The sequence below is a fragment of the Staurois parvus genome, unplaced genomic scaffold, assembly GCF_062004578.1.
Source record: "Staurois parvus isolate SC_StPar_1 unplaced genomic scaffold, SC_StPar_1.0 ptg001534l, whole genome shotgun sequence".
NCBI lineage: Eukaryota > Metazoa > Chordata > Amphibia > Anura > Ranidae > Staurois > Staurois parvus.
Genome location: NW_028319330.1, coordinates 101,367 through 127,924, shown reverse-complemented (window position 1 = coordinate 127,924; position 26,558 = coordinate 101,367). Strand labels below are relative to the sequence as shown.

At 44.2% G+C, this 26,558-nt stretch overlaps 1 protein-coding gene across 1 annotated transcript in view; it reads left to right on the top strand.

Moving 5' to 3' along the window:
* SLC9A5 (solute carrier family 9 member A5) overlaps window positions 1-26,558 on the top strand; it is a 113,929-nt gene that overhangs the window by 49,938 nt on the left and 37,433 nt on the right. The window contains exons 6-12 of the mRNA XM_089662757.1: window positions 5,077-5,297; window positions 7,868-8,070; window positions 16,456-16,545; window positions 19,948-20,018; window positions 20,099-20,228; window positions 23,307-23,395; window positions 25,133-25,259. Coding sequence (XP_089518883.1) covers window positions 5,077-5,297; window positions 7,868-8,070; window positions 16,456-16,545; window positions 19,948-20,018; window positions 20,099-20,228; window positions 23,307-23,395; window positions 25,133-25,259 — 931 coding nt within the window. The remainder of the gene's footprint in view (window positions 1-5,076; window positions 5,298-7,867; window positions 8,071-16,455; window positions 16,546-19,947; window positions 20,019-20,098; window positions 20,229-23,306; window positions 23,396-25,132; window positions 25,260-26,558) is intronic.

The following is a 26,558-nucleotide window of genomic DNA, read 5'->3' as shown; positions in this document are numbered from 1 at the left end:
ATGACAGCAGATATACAGCTATTTTCTGTTGTGATCTATTCTTTTCTATTCTATTCTTTCTTTTGTTCCCTTTTTTTCCATTCTATTCTATTCTTTTTTCTCTCCCATTTTCTATTCTATTCTATTCTTTTTTTACCATTCTATGTTATTCTATACAGTTTTATTGTATTCTTTTCTATTCTCTTTTCTATTCTGTTCCATTCTGTTTTGTTCTATTCTTTTATATGATGATATACAGCTATATGATGATGATGATGATATTTCTAGGGAGGCCTGCCCCGTGCGCACGCCTATGACAGCAGATATACCTTTATTTTCTGTTGTGATCTATTCTTTTCTATTCTATTCTTTCTTTTATTCTCAATTTTTCTATTCTATTCTTTATTTCCATTCTATCTTATTCTATACAGTTTTATTGTATTCTTTTCTATTCTATTTTCTCTTTTATATTCTGTTTCATTCTGTTTTGTTCTATTCTTTTATATTTTGATATACAGCTACAGTATATGATCATGATGATGATATTTCTAGGGAGGCACGCCCTGTGCGCATGCCTATGACAGCAGATATACAGCTATTTTCTGTTGTGATCTATTCTTTTCTATTCTTTCTTTTTTCCCCATTTTTTCTATTCTATTCTATTCTTTCTTTTTTCCCATTTTTTCTATCCTATCTATTTCCCCCCCATTTTTTCTATTCTATTCTATATAGTGTAATGGTTGCCCTGGTGTACTCCAGACATTGTGACCATGAAAAACGCTGCGCGTGGAGTGAGACAACAGCGATGACACAGCCTGCACAGCGCCCACGTAGCGCACTCCGATGCGTGCCGCACATCGCCGGCGTCTTGCCTGGTTTTCAGAGGATCCGATTCCTCTCCAGACCGTTGGCTCATTACAAAACTGCTGAGTCACAGAGAGAGGTGAGAAGTATGAGGTGAAGAGCGTCCTCCGGGGGAACATTGAGCATCCTACACCCCCGCTGACTCATCATGCATGCGAGCCGCTTCACCGAGCCTAGTCACGACGCAGCCCACGCACCCAATATCAACTGCCACTTCTCACTTATCATCTGTTCTTTGTCTATGACACGGAAAGGTCAGCTTGTTGGATTTTCAGGGCTGGACAACAAATCAGCCTCTGTGTCTGAATCAAAAGGAAAGATTTACTAAAATCGGAGGGTGCAAAATCTGCTGCGGCTCTGCATAGGAACCAATCAGCTTCCGGCTTTTATTGTCCAAGATTAACTGTGCAAGCTAAAGCTAGAAGCTGATTGGCTGCTCCAGATTCTGAGCGCTCCAGATTTAGTACGCATCTTATGTAAAGCGACAACATGCAAACCCCCATCTAGTTCAAACATGAAGCTATTTTCAGCCACACCAGTAGGTGGCGCTATGGTAGTGATTCTCTAGGCAGAGCAATGATCAGATTGTTCTTTGTATTATCTCTGCAATCGGGAAGCAACTTCCAGGCAGAATCAGGACAGCGACTCGCTATTGGTGCAAACGCCATCTGTTGTATCTGTTCAATCAATGCAAACAAATACTTGTCGATGGAGGAAATCCTGGGAGAGATCATATTCCTGAGCTCCTTCCCTCCGCAGACTGGACTACAGAACACCTCCTACATGTGACTTCATACTCCTTACCTCATCCAATCCTCATACTCCCCACCTCATCCAATCCTCGATCCCCACATCATCCAATCCTCATACTCCCCTCCTCATCCAATCCTCGATCCCCACCTCATCCAATCCTCATACTCCCCACCTCATCCAATCCTCATACTCTCCACCTCATCCAATCCTCGATCCCCACCTCATCCAATCCTCATACTCCCCACCTCATCCAATCCTCGATCCCCACCTCATCCAATCCTCACACTCCCCACCTCATCCAATCCTCGATCCCCACCTCATCCAATCCTCACACTCCCCACCTCATCCAATCCTCACACTCCCCACCTCATCCAATCCTCGATCCCCACCTCATCCAATCCTCACACTCCCCACCTCATCCAATCCTCACACTCCCCACCTCATCCAATCCTCGATCCCCACCTCATCCAATCCTCATACTCCCCACCTCATACAATCCTCATACTCCCCACCTCATCCAATCCTCGATCCTCACCTCATCCAATCCTCACACTCCCCACCTCATCCAATCCTCGATCCCCACCTCATCCAATCCTCATACTCCCCACCTCATGCAATCCTCATACTCCCCACCTCATCCAATCCTCGATCCCCACCTCATCCAAACCTCACACTCCCCACCTCATCCAATCCTCGATCCCCACCTCAGCCAATCCTCACACTCCTCACCTCATTCAATCCTCACACTCCCCACCTCATCCAATCCTCATACTCCCCACCTCATCCAGTCCTCATACTCCCCACCTCATCCAATCCTCATACTCCCCACCTCATCCAATCCTTGATCCCCACCTCATCCAATCCTCATACTCCCCACCTCATCCAATCCTCATACTCCCCACCTCATCCAATCCTCGATCCCCACCTCATCCAATCCTCATACTCCCCACCTCATCCAAACCTCGATCCCCACCTCATCCAATCTTCATACTCCCCACCTCATCCAATACTCATACTCCCCACCTCATCCAATCCTCATACTCCCCACCTCATCCAATCCTCATACTCCCCACCTCATCAATCAGAAAATGGACTAATAGACCCCAGATCTCTTTATAAAGAGGCCCTGTCATGGCCCATGTCACAAGGGAAGTTGTTTATCCTTTGTGACAGCAATAAAGTGAATTAAATAAAAAAAAAAAATGTTTATTCAAGTAAAATAAATAATAATAACAAAATGAAAGCGTCCCCTTCTGCCTATACGGGCACGCACACCAGTCCCGCACACGTATGTAAAGGGCGATCTCACCACACATGTGAGGTATCTCCGCAAACGTCAGAACGAGGGCAATCATTCTACCAGCAGACTTCCTGTGTAACTCTAAACTGGTCAACTGTAAAGGCCTATGGAGTTTTTTAGGTACCAAAGTTTGGCTCCGTTCCACGGGTTGAAGCAATTCGAAAGCGTCACATGCTTTGTATCTATTTACTCGGTGTAACGTCATCTTTTATGTTTTTACCAAAAAAATGAGTATTACATTGGGGTTTGTGTGCATTAAAAATCATTACAGTGTATTTTTTTCCAAAGAAATTTGCATTTGAAAAACCGCTGTGTGTGAAATAAAAAAAAAAATGCAACACTCACCATTGTAATCTCTAGGATCTCTGCTTACAAAAAAATAATGTTTGGGGGTTCTAAGTACTTTTCTAGCAAAAAAAGATGTTTTTTTTTCACATATAGAAGTGGAAGGTCAGAATTGGCCCGGTAGGCAAGTGGTTAAAGTCCCTGACTGGAGCTTAGGGACCGATTCTTAATTTGTTTTTAATTTCTATTTATTTTTTTTCCTATTAAAAAGATTTATTGTCATTTATTATATATAAAAAGTAAAAAAAATGACATACAAATTAGCTAAAAAGCATCTCTAGACATTACATTCCTGTTGTTTCACCAAATACATTGAACACCCCCACTCATCCTAATTGAAAAAAAAAAAAAAATTATATATATATATGTAAAATTATTAAGACTATTATTACTGTTATTATTATTATTATTATTATTATTAATAATAATAATAATAATAATAATAACAAATCTTTTATTACATTTTTCATTACAAAGGAAAATATAAAAAAGAATATATATATAAAATTATTAAGACTATTATTACTGTTATTATTATTATTATTATTATTAATAATAATAATAATAAATCTTTTATTACATTTTTCATTACAAAGGAAAATATAAAAAAGAATATATATAGATATATATACACATACAGTATATATATATATATATATATATATATACATATATAAAAAGAAACAGACATTTCACCTACATCTCCCACTCCCTTCTCCCCTCCCCCCTGGGACCAATTCTTAATGATGAAGGTGGGAATTTCCCCCCCACAAAAAAACCCACAATACTATTGTTGCATACTGTGACATGTCACAAATTTTATTCAATCAGGTCCACTTTGACTTTCTTTTTGATTTTGGGCTCTTTCACACGGGTGTTCCGATCGGATTCTCCTGCCCATTTTTCAGGTGGACCCAATCGGAACCTTTATACTCCTCTATGAAGCGACGGGACATGTGTCCATTTACACCCACTGACATCCGATCCGCCAAAAAGGGATCCAATTTCCCTTCCATCCGTCGGATCGAGTCGGATGAAAACGGACAGGCGATCCATTTTCATGCGACCACCCATTGAGGAGAGCGAGCAGCTCTGTGTCCACTCTGCAGCAGTGGAGCGCACACAGACCTGTCATCCACTTGCTCAGCGAGGATCAGCGGAGAGATCCGCTAAAGGGCCCGCTCCGTGTGAAAGGACCCATAATCTGACAATAGACACTCACCGGCCACTTTATTAGGTCCACCTGTTCAATGGCTCGGTAAGACAATTTGCTAATCAGCCAATCACAGAGCAGCAACTCAATGTATTTAGGCATCTAGACACGGTATAGACGACTTACTGAAGTTCAATCCGAGCATCAGAATGGGGAAGAAAGGGGATTTAAGTGACTGTGAACGTGGCATGGTTGTTGGTGCCACACAGGCTGGTGTGGCACCAACAACCATGGATAAACAACTTCCCTTGTGACATGGGCCATGACAGGGCCTCTACTGGGATTTTCACACACAGCCATCTCTAGGGTTTACAGAGAATGGTCCGAAAAAGAGAAAATATCCAGTGAGTGGCAGTTGTGAGGGGGAAATGCCTTCAGAGGTTAGAGGAGAATGGGCAGACTGGTTGGAGATGATAGAAAGGCAACAGTAACTCATGTCAATATGGACCAAAATCCATGTTTTGAACACCTTGCTGAATCAATACCACGAATAATGAAGGCAGTTCTGAAGGTAAAAGTGGGTCCAACCCGGAACTAGCAAGGTGGACCTAATAAAGTGGCCAGTGAGTGTTGAGCCTGATAGACATGCTGAGCGACAGAATCTCTCGCTTTCCTCCTGCAGGGTGACGTTCTGCGGCTTGTGCTGTAAGAAGTATGTAGAGGCCAACATCTCCAACAAGTCCCGGACCACCGTCAAATACACCATGAAGACCCTGGCCAGCAGCTCCGAGACCATCATCTTCATCTTCCTGGGCATTTCCGCTGTGGACACCTCCAAGTGGATCTGGGACTCGGCGCTGGTCCTATCCACGCTCGTCTTCATCTTTGTCTTCAGGGCAATCGGTGAGTCCGATCCTCAAACTATTTAATATCTATTGTACTTTTAGATTGTTTCATAAAATATTTTCCCTGGTAAAGGATCCCTCATGTCTGCTCCCGGTGCCAACAGAACTTTGAAGCCCAAATCCAGGATTTCTGAAAACATTATATCAAGTCAGTTGTCTATATATTGCAATATTTAACTCTTCTCTTCCACTATCCCCTGCAGAATCCTGCAGTTGCTGGTCTCCGGGGTTGTATGACAGTGTGCGTTGTATAACCCTGTCCTGTAAGCCCAGGCTGTCATGGACACACCTCCTGGGGGCGTGTCATAATGCTTCCCCGGGCTCACAGTACTACTGCTCAGAATGGGGCTTACACGTCGTTATGTCAAGTGGGCAGCCACCAGCATCCTTAACAACCAGTAAGCAACATGCTAAAAATTCTTCCTGCGCCTAGTAATCACAGTGCACAGCAGTAAGCAACATGGTTGTTAAGGACACACGGCACCTGCTCCTTAACAACCATGTTGTTGACTGGTTGTTAACGACGCCAGAGGCTGCCCGCTCCTTGACAACCATGTTGTTGACTGGTTGTTAAGGACGCCAGAGGCTGCCCGCTCCTTGACAACCATTTTGTTTACTGCATGTTAAGGATGCCAGAGGCTGCCTGCTCCTTGACAACCATTTTGTTGACTGGTTGTTAGGGACGCCAGAGGCTGCCCGCTCCTTGACAACCATTTTGTTGACTGGATGTTAGGGACGTCAGAGGCTGCCCGCTCCTTGACAACCATGTTGTTGACTGGTTGTTAGGGACGCCAGAGGCTGCCCGCTCCTTGACAACCATGTTGTTGACTAGTTGTTAGGGACACCAGAGGCTGCCCGCTCCTTGACAACCATGTTGTTGACTGGTTGTTAAGGACGCCAGAGGCTGCCCACTCCTTGACAACCATTTTGTTTACTGGATGTTAAGGACGCCAGAGGCTGCCCGATCCTTGACAACCATTTTGTTTACTGGTTGTTAAGGACGCCAGAGGCTGCCCGCTCATTGACAACCATGTTGTTTAGTGGTTGTTAAGGACACCAGAGGCTGCCCGCTCCTTGACAACCATATTGTTGACTGGTTGTTAGGGACGCCAGAGGCTGCCCACTCCTTAACAACCAGCTTAATGTCACACAAAACACAACATGCAAAATACATTCAAAAAATCATAAAAAATACAATACTTAACAATCCCAAGTGGCTTTCGGCACAGGGAGGGACATGACGTGGCACTTTGTTACTAACTGGGTCTTGACCTCCTACCACCCGATGGTCACCCCAATTATTCAACATACATATGACTGTTACATGGTTAGCCTGGCTGAAAAAAAGACAAAAGTTCATCCAATTCAACCAAAAAAAAAAAAGTTATAATCCTACACCCACAGTTGATCCAGAGGAAGGCAAAAAACCCAGCAAAGCACGATCCAATTTGCTCCTGCAGGGAAAAAATTCCTTCCTGATCCCCCGAGAGGCAATCGGATATTCCCTGGATCAACTTTACCTGTAAATGTTATATTCTGTGTATTTATTTTTATTGCCAGAAATGCTGCGCTGAGTCCCCCCCCCCCCCCCCCTATTTTAGGAAAAAAAAATTTAAAAGCCGAGCTCCAGGCATGTCCTTTATTTCATACTTACATTGGGCCAGCAGGGACAATTGTACTGTAACATCTCATACCTGAGGGACCGCTGGTGAGGCTGATAATCACTGTAATGGTCGGTGTAACTGGTTGGCAGGATCTCCTGCCTGCACACTAACCATGGGGGGGATCGTTCTGTTTTTACCGCCCCTTAGCCACCCATGTAAATGAACATTTACAGCTGTTGCCATAACCCCCACTCAGGCAGTGCATCGATTTCAGTTTACTGACTCATTGGGGGTTATTCATTAGAACTGTAGGGTGCAAAATCTGGTGTAGCTCTGCATAGGAACCAATCAGCTTCCAGCTTTATTATCAAAGTCTAATTGAACAAGCTGAAGTTAGAAGCTGATTGGCTGCCATGCACAGCTGCACCAGATCCTGAGTGCGCCGGTTTTAGTAAATCCCCCCCCCAAACCACTGTAAAGCTGGAAGCAGTATGTTGTGAGCACGTGGCTGTAGGTGTGTACATAAATCACAACAATTTATTTATTTCAGGTACTTCTATAGCGCCATCAATTTATGCAGCACTTTACATATATATTGTACATTCACATTAGTCCCCACCCCCCGAGGAGCGTACATTCTAAGGTCCCTAACTCACATTCACACATACACATACTAGGGACAATTTAGATAGGATCCAATTCACCTCCCAGCATGTCTTTGGAGTGTGGGAGGAAACTGGAATACCCAGTGGAAACCCACGCAAGCACAGGGAGAACATGCAAACTCCAGGCAGGTGGTTCCGTGGTTGGGATTTGAACCACTACTCTAGTACTGCCAGGTGGAAGTGCTAACCACTTAGCCACTGTGCTGATTTCCTTCACATGCGTATCTAAAAGAAGCAATACAAACGCAATGTTTTATCTTTAATCCCAACCGGAATGATAGGTTGGCTTTATCTTCCAGGTGTGATCCTACAGACTTGCGTGCTAAATCACTTTCGACTCCTCCCACTGGACAGGATCGATCAGGTTGTGATGTCATACGGCGGCCTGAGAGGGGCAGTGGCCTTCGCTCTTGTGATCTTGTTGGACGGCAAGAAAGTCAAGGCCAAGGGATACTTCGTGGCCACAACAATAGTGGTGGTGTTCTTCACGGTGATGTTCCAGGTCAGTGTGCGGTTCCACGCCGGTGCCTCTGTCTGCTGTGGTTTCATTCTGCCGCTGCATGAGATCAAGGCTTGCCCTGATGATCAGTGTAGCTCCATCAGTACCCAGTGAGGCTAATAGTGCCCATCAATGCTGGCTATCAATGCCCATCAATGCTGCCTATCAATGCCCATCAGTGCCATCTATCAGTGCTCATCAGTGCCCATCAGTGAGGTTAATAGTGCCCATCAATGCCCATCAGTGCTGGCTATCAGTGCCCATCAATGCTGCCTATCAATGCCCATCAGTGCCGCCTATCAGTGCCCATCAGTTAGGCTAATAGTGCCCATCAATACCCATCAGTGCTGGTTATCAGTGCCCATCAATGCTACCTATCAATGCCCATCAGTGCCACCTATCAGTGCCCATCAGTGAGGTTAATAGTGCCCATCAATGACCATCAGTGCTGCCTATCAGTGCCCATAAGTGCCGTCCATCAATGCCCATCAGCTCTGCCTATCAGTGCCATCAGTGCCGCTTATCAATGCCCATCAGTGGCGCCTATCAGTGCCCAACAGTGCCACCTATCAGTGCCCACCAGTGTCACCTATCAATGCCCATCAGTGCCGCCTTTTAGTGCCGCATACCAGTGCTGCCTCATCAGTGCCCATCAGTGAAGAAGAAAATTCCATCATTTACATAACTTTATAACAGAAACTAAGAAAAACTTTTTTTTTTCAAAATATTTGGTCTTTTTTTGTTTGTTTAGCAAAAAAAAACCCCCAATGGTGATTAAATAACACCAAAATAAAGTTATATTTGTCTAAAAAAAAAAAAAGATAAAAATTTAGTTTGAGTACAGTGTTGCATGACCGCGCAATTGTCATTCAAAGTGCATCAGGGCTGAAAGCTGAAAATTGGCCTGAGGGTAGAAGGGGGGTGAAAGTGCCCGGTAGGTGAGGGGGTCAAACAACTCATATGTATCAAAACTGTCACCTTTGTCAAACCCAAAATCAAACATTGATTATATTGCCACTGCTGTGCGCTGTGCCCCCTGTGCTCTTTCATCCAGAGTGGTGTCTCACCAATACAGGAGGTGTGTTACTGGACGGTTCGCCAGGTGAAAACAGAAGGGAAAAAAAAAAGAAAACTAATGCAGCCGCCACATTTTCTGCAATGTATTACATTTTTGGTTTGGGGTTTAATACCGCTTTAGGATGAATCCTGTCCCCATGACCCTCTTGCATTGCTGATTCTCCTGCTGGATCCGAAGCTAGAGGGTTTCCCTTTTGAATGATGACAACTGTCACCCAGACAAAGCCTGAAGAATGAGCCCCACTGAACCATTCATTTACATGGAGGAGCTAGCAGTTCTCCATAGCTGTAGTTTTCTAAAATGTCCATTAGATGGCAGACTCTGCACGCCTTTCTGATTGGTAGAGCCTCATGTCAAGCCGGTCTCTGCTGATCCCTGGTGCGATGCTCTGGAGGATCCTGAGAAAAAAATAATCAAAGAAAAAATTTTTACCTGCAAAAATATGCATTTTTATTTTTTTTCTAAAAAGTGAACTTATTCTTGAAATGGCCGGTCCACCACCCAAAACTGATATTTCATTTTCTGGGGGATGCTGGAGAGTGGAATCCCTTTTGGCATTTTCTTCTAGCCCTCTGTATTGGTGCAATCTTTGCAGGTCTGGACACCTTCTGTGGCATTTATGGGGGGCTCCCACCATCCTTCCTAGGTGAAAAGCAACAGAATTAAAAATTCACCTCTGCGTGTTGCGATTGTCGTGTTTTGCGGTGCATTTTGCGTTTCTGAGCACATGTTTTTGTTGTGTTTTGATGTAACTTTTTGCCAATAGGAAAGTATTGACTTGAATGCGACTTTGATGTGACTGGCTGCGTGCAACTGGGATGCAACTTTAGATGGGTGCGTAATAGAATAGAAAAGAATAGAATAGAAAACACAATAGAATAGAATCAAATAGAAAGAATATAACTGTCTTCTTAAATTCGAATTTCACATAAAATACATTTTAATTTGAATAGAATAGAACAGAAAAACCATAGAGTAGATTAAAATAGAAAGAATATACAGTAACTGTCTTCTGAAATTCAAATTTCAAATAGAATAAATTCAGATTTGAATAGAATAGAAAAGAATAGTAAAAAATTGAATAGAAAAAGCAATAGAATAGAACAAAATAGAAAGAATATACTGTCTTCCGAAATTGAAATTTTGAATAGAATAAATCTGAATTCTAACAGAATAGATTGGAATAAAATAGAAAAGAATAGACTAGAAAAAAATAGCATAGACTAGAAAAAAACAAATGAACAGGATAAACTAGAAAAAATATAACTGTCTTCCGAAATTCAAATTTCAAATAGACTTTAAATTCAGATAGAGAATAGAATAGAAAAAACAATAGAATGTAAACGTCTTCAGAAATTTGAATTTCGAATAGAATAAATTTGAATTAGAACGGTCATACATGAACAGCAGACAACGGTCATACATGGACAGCAGACGACGGTCATACATAGACAGCAGACAACGGTCATACATACACAACAGAACACGGTCATACTTAGACAGCAGACAACAGTCATACATAGACAGCAGACAACGGTCATACATACACAACAGAACACGGTCATACTTAGACAGCAGACAACGGTCATACATAGACAGCAGACAACGGTCATACATAGACAGCAGACAACGGTCATACATACACAACAGAACACGGTCATACTTAGACAGCAGACAACGGTCATACATAGACAGCAGACAACGGTCATACATGGACAGCAAACAATGGTCATACATAGACAGCAGACAACAGTCATACATAGACAGCAGACAACGGTCATACATGGACAGCAGACGACGGTCATACATAGACAGCAGACAACGGTCATACATGGACAGCAGACAACGGTCATACATGGACAGCAGACAACGGTGATACATGGACAGCAGACGACGGTCATACATGGCCAGCAGACGACGGTCATACATAGACAGCAGACAACGGTCATACATAGACAGCAGACAACGGTCATACATGCACAGCAGACAATGGTCATACATGCACAGCAGACAACGGTCATACATAGACAGCAGACAATGGTCATACATGCACAGCAGACAATGGTCATACATGCACAGCAGACAACGGTCATACATGGACAGCAGACAACGATCATACATAGACAGCAGACAACGGTCATACATGCACAGCAGACAATGGTCATACATGGACAGCAGACAACGATCATACATAGACAGCAGACAACGATCATACATAGACAGCAGACAACGGTCATACATGGACAGCAGACGACGGTCATACATGCACAGCAGACAACGGTCATACATGCACAGCAGACAACGGTCATACATGCACAGCAGACAACAGTCATACATAGACAGCAGACAACAGTCATACGTGCACAGCAGACAACGGTCATACATAGACAGCAGACAACAGTCATACGTGCACAGCAGACAACGGTCATACATAGACAGCAGACAATGGTCATACATGCACAGTAGACAACGGTCATACATGGACAGCAGCTTCAGGCAACTTGGAGTGGAGATGTGAGGAATATTGATTATTTTTCTTCCCTGAGCATTTTTGAGCTTCGTGCTTACAAAAACGCTCTGGTGTGAATGGGGCCGAAGGGCGGTCAGATGGGGCCACACAACTATTTTTCTGGGATATGGCTGCCATACAAGGACAGATCACGGGGACATCGATCTGTTATGGGGTGATAACTAACTCCTAGGTGTGATCTTTCTATGAAGGTACTTCCTCAGGAATCTATCAGTTATGGGGTGAGAACTATCTCCTAGGTGTGATCCTTCCATGAAGGTTTGTGTTTCAGAACCTATCTGTTATGGGGTGACAACTATCTCCTGATTGTGATCCTTCCATGAAGGTCCGTGTTTCAGAACCTATTGGTATAGGGTGACAACTGTCTCCTAGTTGTTATCCTTCCATGAAGATCCCATCTGTTATGGGGTGACAACTATCTTCTGGTTGTCTTTCCATGAAGGTAGTTCTTCAGGAAGGTATCAGTAATGGGGTAACAACTATCTCCTAGGTGTGATCCTTCCATGAAGGTCCATGTTTCAGAACCTACTGGTATAGGATGACAACCAGGGGCAGACTGACAACTCATGGGGCCCCCGGGCAATAGGGGATCATGGGGCCCCTGTGTCCTTGCCCAAACTCAAAAAAGCCTATGAAAAAGGTACCAGGGGCATCTCATGGGGCCCCCTACTGACCCCGGGCCCTCGGGCAGTGCCCGAGTTTCCAAATGGTCAGTCCGCCCCTGGTGACAACTGTCTCCTGGTTGTGATCCTTCCATGAAGATCCCTTCTGTTATGGGGTGACAACTATCTTCTGGTTGTGTCTTTCCATGAAGGTACTTCTTCAGGAACGTATCAGTTATGGGGTGACAACTATCGCCTAGGTGTAATCTTTCCATGAAGATCCCTCTCTTTTATGGGGTGACAACTATCTCCTAGGTGTAATCTTTCCATGAAGGTTCTTCTTCAGGAACTTATCAGTTACGGGGTGGCAACTATCTCCTAGGTGTGATCCTTCCATGAAGGTCCATGTTTCAGAACTTGTTATGGGGGGGAGGGGGGAGGGGGGGCAGCTGTCTCCCGTTCTGATAACCATTGTCACTGAGACAGAAAGTGAGTAGAAAATCCAACAGTTTACAGTTGTCATCAGAACAAGATGTGAAGAGAAAAATCTTCCAATGGGGCCCGCCGGTTGCATCGACATCCCACCACTAATGCCTAGCAGAAGACCGGAACACCTGAGGACATCCATTTTCCTTCATTATATCGTATTCAATCCATCGTCTGTCATGTCGTCTCTTCAGATTTTTTTTTTTTCTTTTCATGAAGACATCAGCAATCTAAAATGTATCTCCCTTTCCCATCCTATCACCCTCCACCGGTCACAAAACGGTTTATTGGCGGCCATTGAGCGAAGCGACAGGTCGTGTCCGATTAGCTTACCATGATAATATGACATGTCCATTAACTCTCCTTTTAGCGTGTAATTCATTTACACCCTTCTTGTGTATTATACTTTGCGCTCTACAAAAAGCAGGCAGAGATTGATCGTCCGTCCGGCAGACGCGTCCCCCCTAATTCGCTTTACTAGTTAAACCCCCCATCTGCATCTCATTGTGTATGTACATCTGGACGCAGAAAGTGATTTGATTGTTATTCAGGGAATCGACAAACTTTAACCCCATCACAGCCATATCGACGTGCCGGAGAGGAGGTACGGAAACTAGAATTGAGTTGTCGCGACAAAAGAAGCGGTTAACGACGGGCCAGGATGATAATGACGGATTTGCCTAGGCTCACGCTGTCTCGCCCGCCGGGTTCAGGACAAATGAAGCTTGTCTGGAAGGGGTTGGAGCTGCCAGTCATTGTGACGACTTAATAGCTGACTAATGAAATGTACTTAGCCAAAAACTCGACTTGCTGGGGGGGGGGGGTTGGGGGTTGAGGCATCCCCCTTTTACATTAATTAAATTCTGCTTGTGGTTCGGCAGCAGACATGTGTTTACAATTTAATATTCCTGATAATTTATTCGTTCTCTACCAACTCTGTATTCTTTAGAAAGTGTTTGATCGACTTTATTCCAGTGTCAGCTCTTTTTCTGTGTGGCCTTTTGATGTGATATTCATCCTCATATGGATGCAGTATTCCCTTTCTCTCAATCCTAAAGTAAGTGTGAACTTTATACCTTTCTAGATATTATAAAAGAATACCTGGTGATCCTTTTGAAGGTACTTCTTAAGGAACGTACCATTTATGGGGGGACAGCTGTCTCTTGGTTGTGATCCTTCAATGAAGGTATATCTTCAGGAACATACCAGTTATGAGGTGACAACTATCTCCTAGGTGTGATCCTTCCATGAAGGTACATCTTCAGGAACATACCAGTTATGGGGGGACAGCTGTCTCTTGGTTGTGATCCTTCCATGAAGGTACTTCTTCAGGAACATACCAGTTATGGGGTGTCAACTATCTCCTAGGTGTGATTCTTCCATGAAGGTCCTTGTTTCAGAGCCTACTGGTATAGGGTGACAACTGTCTCCTAGGTGTGATCCTTCCATGAAGGTACTTTTTCAGGAAGATACCAGTTATGGGGTGACAACTATCTCCTAAGTGTGATCCTTCCATGAAGGTCCATGTTTCAGAATCTACTGGTATAGGGTGACAACTGTCTCCTAGGTGTGATCCTTCCATGAAGATCCCTGTCTGTTATGGGGTGACGATTAGGTCCTGGTTGTGCCTTTCCATGAAGGTTCGTGTTTCAGAACCTATCTGTTATGGGGGGACAGCTGTCTCCTGGTTGTGATCCTTCCATGAAGGTGCTTCTTCAGGAATGTACCAGTTATGGGGTGACAACTATCTCCTAGGTGTGATCTTTCCATGAAGGTCCATGTTTCAGAATCTACTGGTATAGGGTGACAACAGTGTCCTAGGTGTGATCCTTCCATCAAGATCCCTGTCTGTTATGGGGTGACAATTATGTCCTGGTTGTGCCTTTCCATGAAGGTTCGTGTTTCAGAACCTATCTGTTATGGGGGGACAGCTGTCTCCTGGTTGTGATCCTTCCACGAAGGTCCGTGTTTCAGAACTAACTGTTATAGGGTGACAACTGAAGATCCCTGCCAGTGGTTCGTTATGGGGTTATGGGGGGTTATGGGGTGACAACTATCTCATGGTAGTTTCCTTCCATGAAAGTCCTTGTTCAGGAACCTATTGTTTCCACAGTATGATCCTTCCATGAATATTGTTGTTCAGGAACCTATTATGGGTGACAATTGTTTCCACAGTATGATCCTTCCATGAATATTGTTGCTCAGGAACATATCAGTTATGGGGTGACAACTGTCTCCTAGTTGTGATCCTTCCATGAATGTCCTTATTCAGGATCTTATTGTTATAGGTGACAACTGTCTCCTGTTGTGTCCTTCCACGAATGTTGTTGTTCAGGAACCTTTCTGTTATGGGTAATAACTATCTCCTGGTTGTGATCCTTCCATGATACTCTTTGTTTAGGAACCTTTCTGTTATGGGGTGGCAACTGTCTCCTAGTTGTGATCCTTCCATGAAGAACCTTTATGTTATAGGCTGTTATAGGCTGACAACTATATCCTGATTGTGTCCTTCAACGAAGGTCCTTTGTCAGAAACCTACTGCTTTGGGTGACAACTGTCTCCTGTTATGATCCTTCCATGAATGTTGTTGTTCAGGAACATATCTGTTATGGAGTGACAACTGTCTCCTAGGTGTAATCTTTCCATGAAGGTCCTTGTTCAGGAACATATCAGTTATGGGGTGACAACTATCTCCTGGTAGTTTCCGTCTATGAAAGTCCTTGTTCAGAAACCTATTGCTATGGGTGACAACTGTTTCCATCATACGATCTTTTCACAAATATTTTTGTTCAGGAACCTATCTGTTATAGGGTTACAACTGCCTCCTAGTTGTGATCCTTCCATGAATTCAGGATGTTATTGTTATAGGTGACAACTGTCTCCTGTTGTGTCCTTCCATGAAGGTCTTTGTTCAGAAACCTTTCCATTATGGGTGGCAACTGCCTCCTGGTTATGATCCTTGTATGAATGCTGTTGTTCAGGAACCTGTCTGTTCTGGGGTGAGAACTGTCTCCTGGTTATGATCCTTCCAAGAAAGGTCTTTGTTCAGAAACGTTTCTGTTATGGGTGACAACTCTCTTGTTGTTTTGATACTTCCATGAATGTCCTTATTCTGGAACCTATTGTTACAGGGTGACAACTACCTCCTGGTTGTGATTCTTCCATGACGCTTACTGTTCAAGAACCTATCTGTTATAGGGTGACAACTATCTCCTGGTTGTGTCCTTCAACAAAGGTTTTTTGTCAGGAACCTACTGCTTTGGGTGACAACTGTCTCCTGTTATGATCCTTCCATGAATGTTGGTGTTCAGGAACATATCTGTTATGGGGTAACAACTGTCTCCTAGGTGTGATCTTTCCATGAAGGTCTTTGCTCAGAAACATATCAGTTATGGGGTGACAACTATCTCTTGGTTGCGTCCTTCCATGAAGGTCCTTGTTCAGTAACTTCTTGTCATAGGGTGACAACTATCTCCTAGTTGTGATCTTTCCATGAAGATCCCTGTTCAAGAACCTGTTAATGGCGTGACAACTGTCTCCTGGTTATTAGTCTTTCATGAAGTTGCTTGTTAAGGAACCTACTGTACGAAAAGATGAAAAGATTTCCCTCGTACACAAAGATATACGTTTTGACAAGCCGATTAATTTGCTGTATGTAGACTAAGATGGCCATCCTCTTGCTTCTATTTCAGGGCCTGACCATCAAACCGCTTGTCAAGTGGCTGAAAGTGAAGAGAAGAGACCACCACAAGCCGACGTTAAATGAGGAATTACATGAGCATGTAAGCCTTTCAGATCTTGGCCCCCTCCCAGCAGCTGTTGTACTTCCATCCTTGGTAAATCATCCATGCCATCTAATTAGGTGTCCTCTTCAGACCACAAAGATCTGCTCATGTTTTCTGTGGTTTGGAGGAAAGAAATGTCATGGATGGGGTGTGTAGCAGGGAGACGGGAGAGTCATCACATCGGCATGGAGGGAAGTCAAATGTTGTGGCAGAGGGCATTTATAAAGAGTGAATTCATAATTGAAATCATAAATTGAATAATTGAAATCAAATCATATATTTGAGCAGCACCCCGAGGAGACAGCAGAGTCAGAGCCAGTTTCAGCAGATTCTACGTGTGAGATCTTCATTAAAGCATATTGATTGATTTTTTAAAATATTGGGTAGATTGGTGAGGGGTTAGGATCCTAGCTAAGTTTTCATCCCCGGCCATCTAGGATGATTCACCCTTTCTGTTTGTTCTGATAACCAGTGTCACTGAGACAGAAAGTGAGCAGAAAATCTAACTGTCTCCTAGTTGTAATCCTTCCATGAAGATCCCATCTGGGGTGACAACTATCTTCTGGTTGTGTCTTTCCATGAAGGTACTTCTTCAGGAATGTATCAGTTATGGGGTGACAACTATCTCCTAGGTGTGATCCTTCAGTGAAGGTTTGTGTTTCAAAATCTATCTATTATGGGGGGACAGCTGTCTCCTGGTTGTGATCCTTCCATGAAGATCCCGTCTGTTATGGGGTGACAACTATCTTCTGGTTGTGTCTTTCCATGAAGGTACTTCTTCAGGAACGTATCAGTAATGAGGTGACAACAATCTCCTAGGTGTGATCCTTCCATGAAGGTTCGTGTTTCAGAACCTACTGCTGTAGGGTGACAACTGTCTCCTAGTTGTGATCCTTCCATGAAGGTCTGTGTTTCAGACCCTACTGGTATAGGGTTAAAACTCTCTCCTAGTTGTGAGCCTTCCATGAAGATTCCCCTCTGTTATGGGGTGACAACTATCTTCTGGTTGTGTCTTACCATGAAGGTACGTCTTCAGGAACATATCAGTTATGGGGTGAGAACTATCTCCTAGGTATGATCCTTCCATGAAGGTTTGTGTTTCAGAACCTACTGGTATAGGGTGACAACTGTCTCCTGGTTGTGATCCTTCCATGAAGATCCCCGTCTGTTATGGGGTGACAACTATCTTCTGGTTGTGTCTTTCCATCTTCAGGAATGTATCAGTTATGGGGTGACAACTATCTCCTAGGTGTGACCCTTCCATGAAGGTTCGTGTTTCAGAACCTACTGGTATAGGTTGACAACTGTCTCCTAGGTGTGACCCTTCCATGAAGATCCCATCTGTTATGGGGTGACAACTATCTTCTGGTTGTGTCTTTCCATGAAGGTACTTCTTCAGGAACATATTAGTTATGAGGTGACAACATCTCCTAGGTGTGATCCTTCCATGAAGGTTCATGTTTCAGAACCTATCTGTTATGGGGGGGCATCTGTCTCCTGGTTGTGATCCTTCCATGAAGTTCTGTGTTTCAGAACCTACTGGTATAGGGTGACAACTGGCTCCTAGGTGTGATCTTTCCATGAAGGTACTTCTTCAGGAACGTATCAGTTATGGGGTGACAACTGTCTCCTAGGTGTGATCCTTCCATGAAGATCCCTGTCTATTATGGGGTGACAACTATCTTCTGATTGTGTCTTTCCATGAAGGTACGTCTTCAGGAACATATCAGTTATGGGGTGACAACTATCTCCTAGGTGTGATCCTTCCATTGAAGGTCCATGTTTCAGAACCTATCTGTTATGGGGAGACAGCTGTCTCCTAGTTGTGATCCTTCCATGAGGATCCCTCTCTTATGGTGTGACAACTATCTCCTAGGTGTGATACTGCCATGAAGGTCCATGTTTCAGAACCTATCTGATATGGAGGAACAGCTGTCTCCTGTTCTGATAACTAGTGTCACTGAGACAGAGTGAGCAGAAAATCCAACAATTTACAGTTGTCATCAGAACAAGATGTGAAGAGAAAAATCTTCCAATGGGTCCCGCCTGTTCCAATGACATCCCACTAGAATTGGATTTCCTCTCACTTCCTCTTGCGTCTGCAGAACAGGAAGTGAAGGAAAATCACCCCAACAGAATGAAAAAAAAAACCCCGTCAGAGGTTCTAAAAATTTTCTATAAAAATTTAGTCCAAAACTAAAAAGAAAACTTCTGCTTATAGGTCAGTGTTAGTAACGAAGCAGCCCGTGTGTACAACATAAAACCTCTTCAAACAGCCTGGTCCTATTGTTGAGGCTTTTTTCAAAATGCGGATTAGACACAGGCTTTTTGTTTCCTTAGGAATCGAAATTCGGGTGAAAGTTTCGTTATTCGGACATTAGGGTGTATCTGAATTTCTGAATCACGATAGAAATGAATTTTAACCAACCCGAAAAAAATTATAATGAAATGAAGTATTTGAAATCAAATTTGAAAATGAATTTGAATTCGAAAATGAATAGAATGCAATGCAAATGCAATAACTACAGTAAGGGGTAACTGAAATAAGATGATTCCTACTTAGGCTGCTTAATAGAATAGAGAAGAATATAAAGTAATACAGTATAATACAAAAGATTACAACAGAATAAAACATAATAGAATAAAATTGAATGGAATAGAATAGTAAAGAATAGGATAAAATAGAATATAGTAGAATAGAACAGAATGGGATAGAATAAAGCAGAACAGAGTTGAATAGAAAATAAAAGAATAGAATAGAAAATAAAAACTAGATAGAATAAAACCTTATATAATAGAATAGAAAATAAGAGAACAGATCAACTGTGGGTGTAGAATTATAACTTTTTTTTTTAATAGTTGAACTGGATGGACTTTTGTCTTTTTTTCAGCCAGACTAACTATGTAACTATATAACTCTGTAAACGAATTGAAAATAAAAGAATAGAAGAGAATACAAAAGAATGGAATATAACAAACAAGAATAGAAATGAAAGGAATGGAATAAAAAATGAAAGAATAGAATAGAAAAAAATATTAGAATAGAACATAATAGAATAGAATTGAGGAGAATAGAATAAAACAGAAAATAATAGAAACTAAAATAAAAGAATAGAAAATAATAGAATATAACAGAAAAGAATATAAATTAAAGGAATAGAATAGAATATAAAAAAGAAAATGAATAGAAAAAAATAATAGAATAGAGCATAATAGAATAGAATTGAGGAGAATAGAATAAAACAGAAAATAAAAGAAAAGAAGAGAATACAAAAGAATAGAATATAACAGAAAAGAATAGAATAGAATAAAAGATAGAATAGAGTAAAACAAAACAGAATAGAATAGAATAAAACGAGCATAGCGGTCTTCTGAAATGGATTTTTCTGTCTCTTCGAGGCTTTCGATCACATCCTGGCAGCGGTGGAGGACATCGTTGGCCATCATGGATATCACCATTGGAGGGATAAGTGAGTACATCCAGATCGATAAAACGATCGTCGGTCACATGTGAATATTGCAGATCCTCATTCTTCCTCTTATCCTATAGGTGGGAACAGTTTGATAAGAAATATCTAAGCCAATGGCTGATGAGGAAATCGGCGTATCGGATCAAAGACGAAATCTGGGAGGTTTGCTACAAACTCAACATCCGCGATGCTTTAAGTCTGGCAGATCAGGTATTGGCCTCACCGCCGCCATCTATGGTCAATATTGGCCTCACCACCGCCATCTATGGTCAGTATTGGCCTCACCGCCGCCATCTATGGTCAGTATTGGCCTCACCGCCGCCATCTATGGTCAATATTGGCCTCACCGCCGCCATCTATGGTCAATATTGGCCTCACCGCCGTCATCTATGGTCAATATTGGCCTCACCGCCGCCATCTATGGTCAATATTGGCCTCACCACCGCCATCTATGGTCAATATTGGCCTCACCACCTCATCTATGGTCAGTATTGGCCTCACCACCGCCATCTATGGTCAGTATTGGCCTCACCACCGCCATCTATGGTCAGTATTGGCCTCACCACCTCATCTATGGTCAGTATTGGCCTCACCACCGCCATCTATGGTCAGTATTGGCCTCACCACCTCATCTATGGTCAGTATTGGCCTCACCACCGCCATCTATGATCAGCGTTGTGGGTTGTGGATGGACTGGATCGGTCGATGGTTGTGGGTGGTCTGGATCGGTCGATAGTTGTGGTTGGATTGGATTGGTCGATGGTTGTGGGTGGTCTGGATCGGTCGATGGTTGTGGTTGGACTGGATCGGTCGATAGTTGTGGTTGGACTGGATCGGTCGATGGTTGTGGGTGGACTGGATCGGTCGATGGTTGTGGGTGGACTGGATCGGTCGATAGTTGTTGTTGGACTGGATCGGTCGATGGTTGTGGGTGGACTGGATAGGTCGATGGTTGTGGGTGGACTGGATCGGTCGATGGTTGTGGGTGGTCTGGATCGGTCGATGGTTGTGGGTGGACTGGATCGGTCGATGGTTGTGGGTGGACTGGATCGGTCGATGGTTGTGGATGGACTGGATCGGTCGATGGTTGTGGGTGGACTGGATAGGTCGATGGTTGTGGGTGGACTGGATCGGTCGATGGTTGTGGGTGGTCTGGATCGGTCGATGGTTGTGGGTGGACTGGATCGGTCGATGGTTGTGGGTGGACTGGATCGGTCGATGGTTGTGGATGGACTGGATCGGTCGATGGTTGTGGTTGGACTGGATCGGTCTATGGTTGTGGGTGGACTGGATCGGTCGATGGTTGTGGTTGGACTGGATCGGTCGATGGTTCTGGATGGACTGGATCGGTCGATGGTTGTGGTTGGACTGGATCGATCGATGCTTGTGGATGGACTGGATCGGTCGATGGTTATGTGTGGACTGGATCGATCGATGCTTGTGGATGGACTGGATCGGTCGATGGTTGTGGGTGGACTGGATCGGCTGATGGTTGTGGGTGGACTGGATCGGCTGATGGTTGTGGGTGGACTGGATCGGCTGATGGTTGTGGGTGGAATGGATCGGTCGATGGTTGTGGGTGGACTGGATCGGTCGATGGTTGTGGGTGGACTGGATCGGTCGATGGTTGTGGGTGGACTGGATCGGTCGATGGTTGTGGGTGGACTGGATCGGTCGATGGTTGTGGGTGGACTGGATCGGTCGATGGTTGTGGTTGGACTGGATCGGTCAATGGTTGTGGATGGACTGGATCGGTCGATAGTTGTGGTTGGACTGGATCGGTCGATAGTTGTGGTTGGACTGGATCGGTCGATGACAGATTTATATACACTGACACATTGAAGTCGATCTCCAGCTCTGGAGAATTCCATTGAGTACAATGGCCGCCAGTTTTTGTTTTTCTACTTTTGGGATAAAGGTTTTTCCTAAATAAATGAAAGCTGATCATCAAGCGCCCCCCTGTCAGTGAAAAATGGTTTGTCCCAACCCTTAACTGATACATCTGCAGAAAAGATTTTTTTTTGATGAAAAACAACAGACTTACTGGCTGGATCACCAGGTGAAAATAAAAAAAAGAAAAGCTAAAGAGAAAACTAATGCAGCTGCCACATCGAACAACTGGTAAGCTGCAATAGACAGTAAATGGTGTTATCAGCCCTTCTCTTCTCTCTGAACTACAGAGTACTTACCCCTTATGTTATGGAGATGGGGAGAGGGGAGGTGTTTTGTAGTCCTAACACACCTCCTGTCCCAGGGTGACAACGCTTCTCTGTAGATACAGTACATTGACAGAGCGTTGTCAACTTAGGACAGAAAGTGTTTTACTGGCAGGATCACCATGGAAAAAAAACAGAGAAAGATATAATTTTGGCCTAGGCCGGAAACCAGGAAGAAACTGAAGAAATGTACAGGGGAGGAGGGACTTTCTCAGCTTAGCACTCCCACCTGCATGCCTGAGCTAAGGACAGTTGGATTCTAGGAAGTAAATGCTACATGAATCATCTGCCCTTGCTCAACATGGCCACGGGGAGGAGAAGTCTCCTGGCATGTATTTGATCTCATTTTGGCTTAGGCCCAAAACCAGCAAGACACTGAAGAAACGTTCAGGGGAGGAGGGGCTTTCTCAGCTAAGCACTCCCAAGTGCCTTCCTACCTGAGCTAAGGGCAGTTGGATTCCAGGAAGTAAATGCTACATGAATCATCTGCCCTTACTCAATATGGCCACGGGGAGAAGTCTCCTGTGATGTATTGATATCATTTTGGCCTAGGCCAGAAACCAGGAAGAAACTGAAGAAAACAGAAAATTAAATGATTACATTTCAGCAGAAAATTCAATGATAGCATTTTGAAAAAAATAAAAAATCAAGAATATAATTTCAAAAGAACATTCAATGGTAACTTTTCAAAGGAAAATTCAATGATAACATTTTAGCAGAAAATTCAAAGATAGATTTTCAGCAAAAAATTCAAGGATAAAATTTCAAAACAAAATTCAATTATACTATTTCGAAAAAATAAAAAATCAAGAATAAAATTTTAAAAGAAAATTCAGTGATAAAATTTCAACAGAAAATTCAATGATTGCATTTCAGCAGAGAATTCAAGGATAAAATTTCAACAAAAATTTCAAGGGTGAAATTTCCACTGATTTTGGCTGCCCCAGTGGAGTAGTGCAGGGTAAAGACTGTCAATGAAGTGTTGTACAAGAAGGAGGGGTCACCATCGGTCTAAGCGCTGTCATACATCTGTGTGTCCCCACACTTCTAATTCTAGTCTCTTTCCCTATAGGGTGGTCACATACTGTCCTCTGACAGGCTCTCTCTGCCATCAATGCCAAGCCGTGCCTCCATGTCTGAGACCTCTGTGACTAACCTGCTGTAAGTTGGAGTTTTATTTATATATTTTATTATTTAATTTATTATTTTATTTTTTATTTTATTATTGTAGTATTATTATTATTTTATTATTTTATTTATTATTTTATTATTATTATTTTTTATTATTTTATTTATTTTATTATTTTTTTTTATTATTATTTTACTTATTATTTTATTTATTTTATTTATTTTTTTTTATTATTGGTGGGGGGGATTTTATTTGTTTAAAGTATAACTAAAGTCAAAACCTTTATTTTTTAGTTCTAGATAGAGTTTCGAGGTTTAGAACCCCAAGTTTTATTGTCATCTCCTTGCTAGGGAGAGCCTCTCTCTCTTTTTGTCCCCCCTCCCTCACTATTTCTTGAGCATGTAGGGCAGTGTGGGGTAGTAGGTGGGTGACACTCCCAGTGTGGGGTAGTAGGTGGGTGACACTTCCTCCATCGGGAGTCCAAGGGACGGTGCTCGGAAGTGGGTAGGGGGTGGAACCAAGGGATGCGTCTCGGAGGTGGGTAGGGGGTGGAACCAAGGGACGGTTCTCGGAGGTGGGTAGGGGGAGGAACTGAGGGACGGTGCTCAGAGGTCGGTAGGGGGTGGAACCGAGGGAAGGTACTCGGAGGTGGGTGGGGGGTGGAACCGAGGGACGGTGCTCGGAGGTGGGTAGGCGGTGGAACTGAGGGACGGTGCTCGGAGGTGGGTAGGGGGTGGAACCAAGGGATGGTACTCGGAGGTGGGTGGGGTGTGGAACCAAGGGACGGTGCTCAGAGGTGGGTAGGGGGTGAAACTGAGTGATGGTGCTTGGAGGTGGGTAGTGGGTGGAACCAAGGGATGATACTCGGAGGTGGGTAGGGATGGTACTCGGAGGTGGGTAGGGAGTGGAACCAAGGGATGGTGCTCGGAGACGGGTAGGGGGCGGAGAGAAGGAGTGACTCAGAAGGGGGGGTTCCTGCACCTATTCTCTGAGAAAAAAAAGCCCCGCCCTCCATGTTTCCCTCCTCTGAACAGAACAGAGTTCAAAGTACAATACAGTTCTTTCCCTACGCCCCGGTCCCTGTCTCAGGCTTGTGTGCTGCCCCGGCATGCCTGCATAGGTAGAGTCTATGCATGGCACAGTCCATGGTTGACAAAATCCAGCAGCTGGTATTTTCAGGGCGTCCAGCAGTCCCCCTACATAGTGGAAGCTCTCAGATGGCAAGCAACCTGGGACTCCGACATTGGTGGGGACCTACAGCTCACAGCCAGGGACCCCAGTAACTCAGAAACTTTCACATCTCAGGAACCCCCACTGGCTTCTTCCCTCTTGCTCTGGACCACCGTCCCCAGGACCAGGGGGTTGGAGCCAAAGAAAAACCCGGGAAATACCAATAACCCTAACCCTCCCGGTTGGGGGAGCACCTATCCCGGCTACCATAGGCAACCTGCGTTTGTGCAGATTTCATGGTGACATCATCCCACCAATGGGGTCACAGGTGGGAAGTGAGGGAATTTCCCACCAATGGGGTCACAGGTGACAAGTGAGGGAATTTCCCACCAATGGGGTCACAGGTGGAAAGAAAATCCTGAAATTGAAATGTTAGTGGGGGAGGTTCGCAGTTCCGGATCCTCACCCTGGGCGCTGGATGGATCTGCTCCGGAACTGACCAATAAGGTGGTGGAAGGGGTGTGGTCAAGCTTGGTGTTTTTATTCTGCCAATCGGTACTCTTCTTTTTGCTGACGTCTTCCTGCTTCTCCTTCCTTAGCAGAGAGAATGGGAGCAAGGCATGTCTGGACCTGCAGGCCATAGACACAGTGCGCAGTGGGCGGGACAGGGAGGACGCAGTCATGCACCATGTGCTGAAGGGGAGCCTGTACAAGCCACGGCGCATGGTAAGACCCCGCCCAATGGAAACTGCTGTCCCTGAAAGAGGAACCGCCACGGTCATAGAACAATCCAAAGGACCTGCAATAGAAGTGTTAACCTGGCCATACCTTGGTGTCAGTGAGAGGAATAGTGCCCCATCATTGGTATCAGTGGGAGGAATAGTGCCCCATCATTGGTGTCAGTGGGAGGAATAGTGCCCCATCATTGGTATCAGTGGGAGGAATAGTACCCCATCATTGGTATCAGTGGGAGGAATAGTGTCCCATCATTGGTGTCAGTGGGAGGAATAGTGCCCCATCATTGGTATCAGTGGGAGGAATAGTGCCCCATCATTGGTGTCAGTGGGAGGAATAGTGCCCCATCATTGGTATCAGTGGGAGGAATAGTACCCCATCATTGGTATCAGTGGGAGGAATAGTGCCCCATCATTGGTGTCAGTGGGGGGAATAGTGCCCCATCATTGGTGTCAGTGGGAAGTGGGAAGAATAGTGCCCCATCATTGGTGTCAGTGGGAGGAATAATGCCCCATCATTGGTATCAGTGGGAGGAATAGTGCCCCATCATTGATGTCAGTGGGAGGAATAATGCCCCATCATTGGTGTCAGTGGGAGGAATAGTGTCCCATCATTGGTGTCAGTGGGAGGAATAGTGCCCCATCATTGGTATCAGTGGGAGGAATAGTGCCCCATCATTGGTATCAGTGGGAGGAATAGTTCCCCATCATTGGTGTCAGTGGGAGGAATAGTGCCCCATCATTGGTGTCAGTGGGAGGAATAGTGTCCCATCATTGGTGTCAGTGGGAGGAATAGTGTCCCATCATTGGTATCAGTGGGAGGAATAGTTCCCCATCATTGGTGTCAGTGGAAGGAATAGTGCCCCATCATTGTATCAGTGGGAGGAATAGTGCCCCATCATAGGTATCAGTGGGAGGAATAGTGCCCCATCATTGATGTCAGTGGGAGGAATAATGCCCCATCATTGGTGTCAGTGGGAGGAATAGTGTCCCATCATTGGTGTCAGTGGGAGGAATAGTGCCCCATCATTGGTATCAGTGGGAGGAATAGTGCCCCATCATTGGTATCAGTGGGAGGAATAGTTCCCCATCATTGGTGTCAGTGGGAGGAATAGTGCCCCATCATTGGTGTCAGTGGGAGGAATAGTGTCCCATCATTGGTGTCAGTGGGAGGAATAGTGTCCCATCATTGGTATCAGTGGGAGGAATAGTTCCCCATCATTGGTGTCAGTGGAAGGAATAGTGCCCCATCATTGTATCAGTGGGAGGAATAGTGCCCCATCATAGGTAT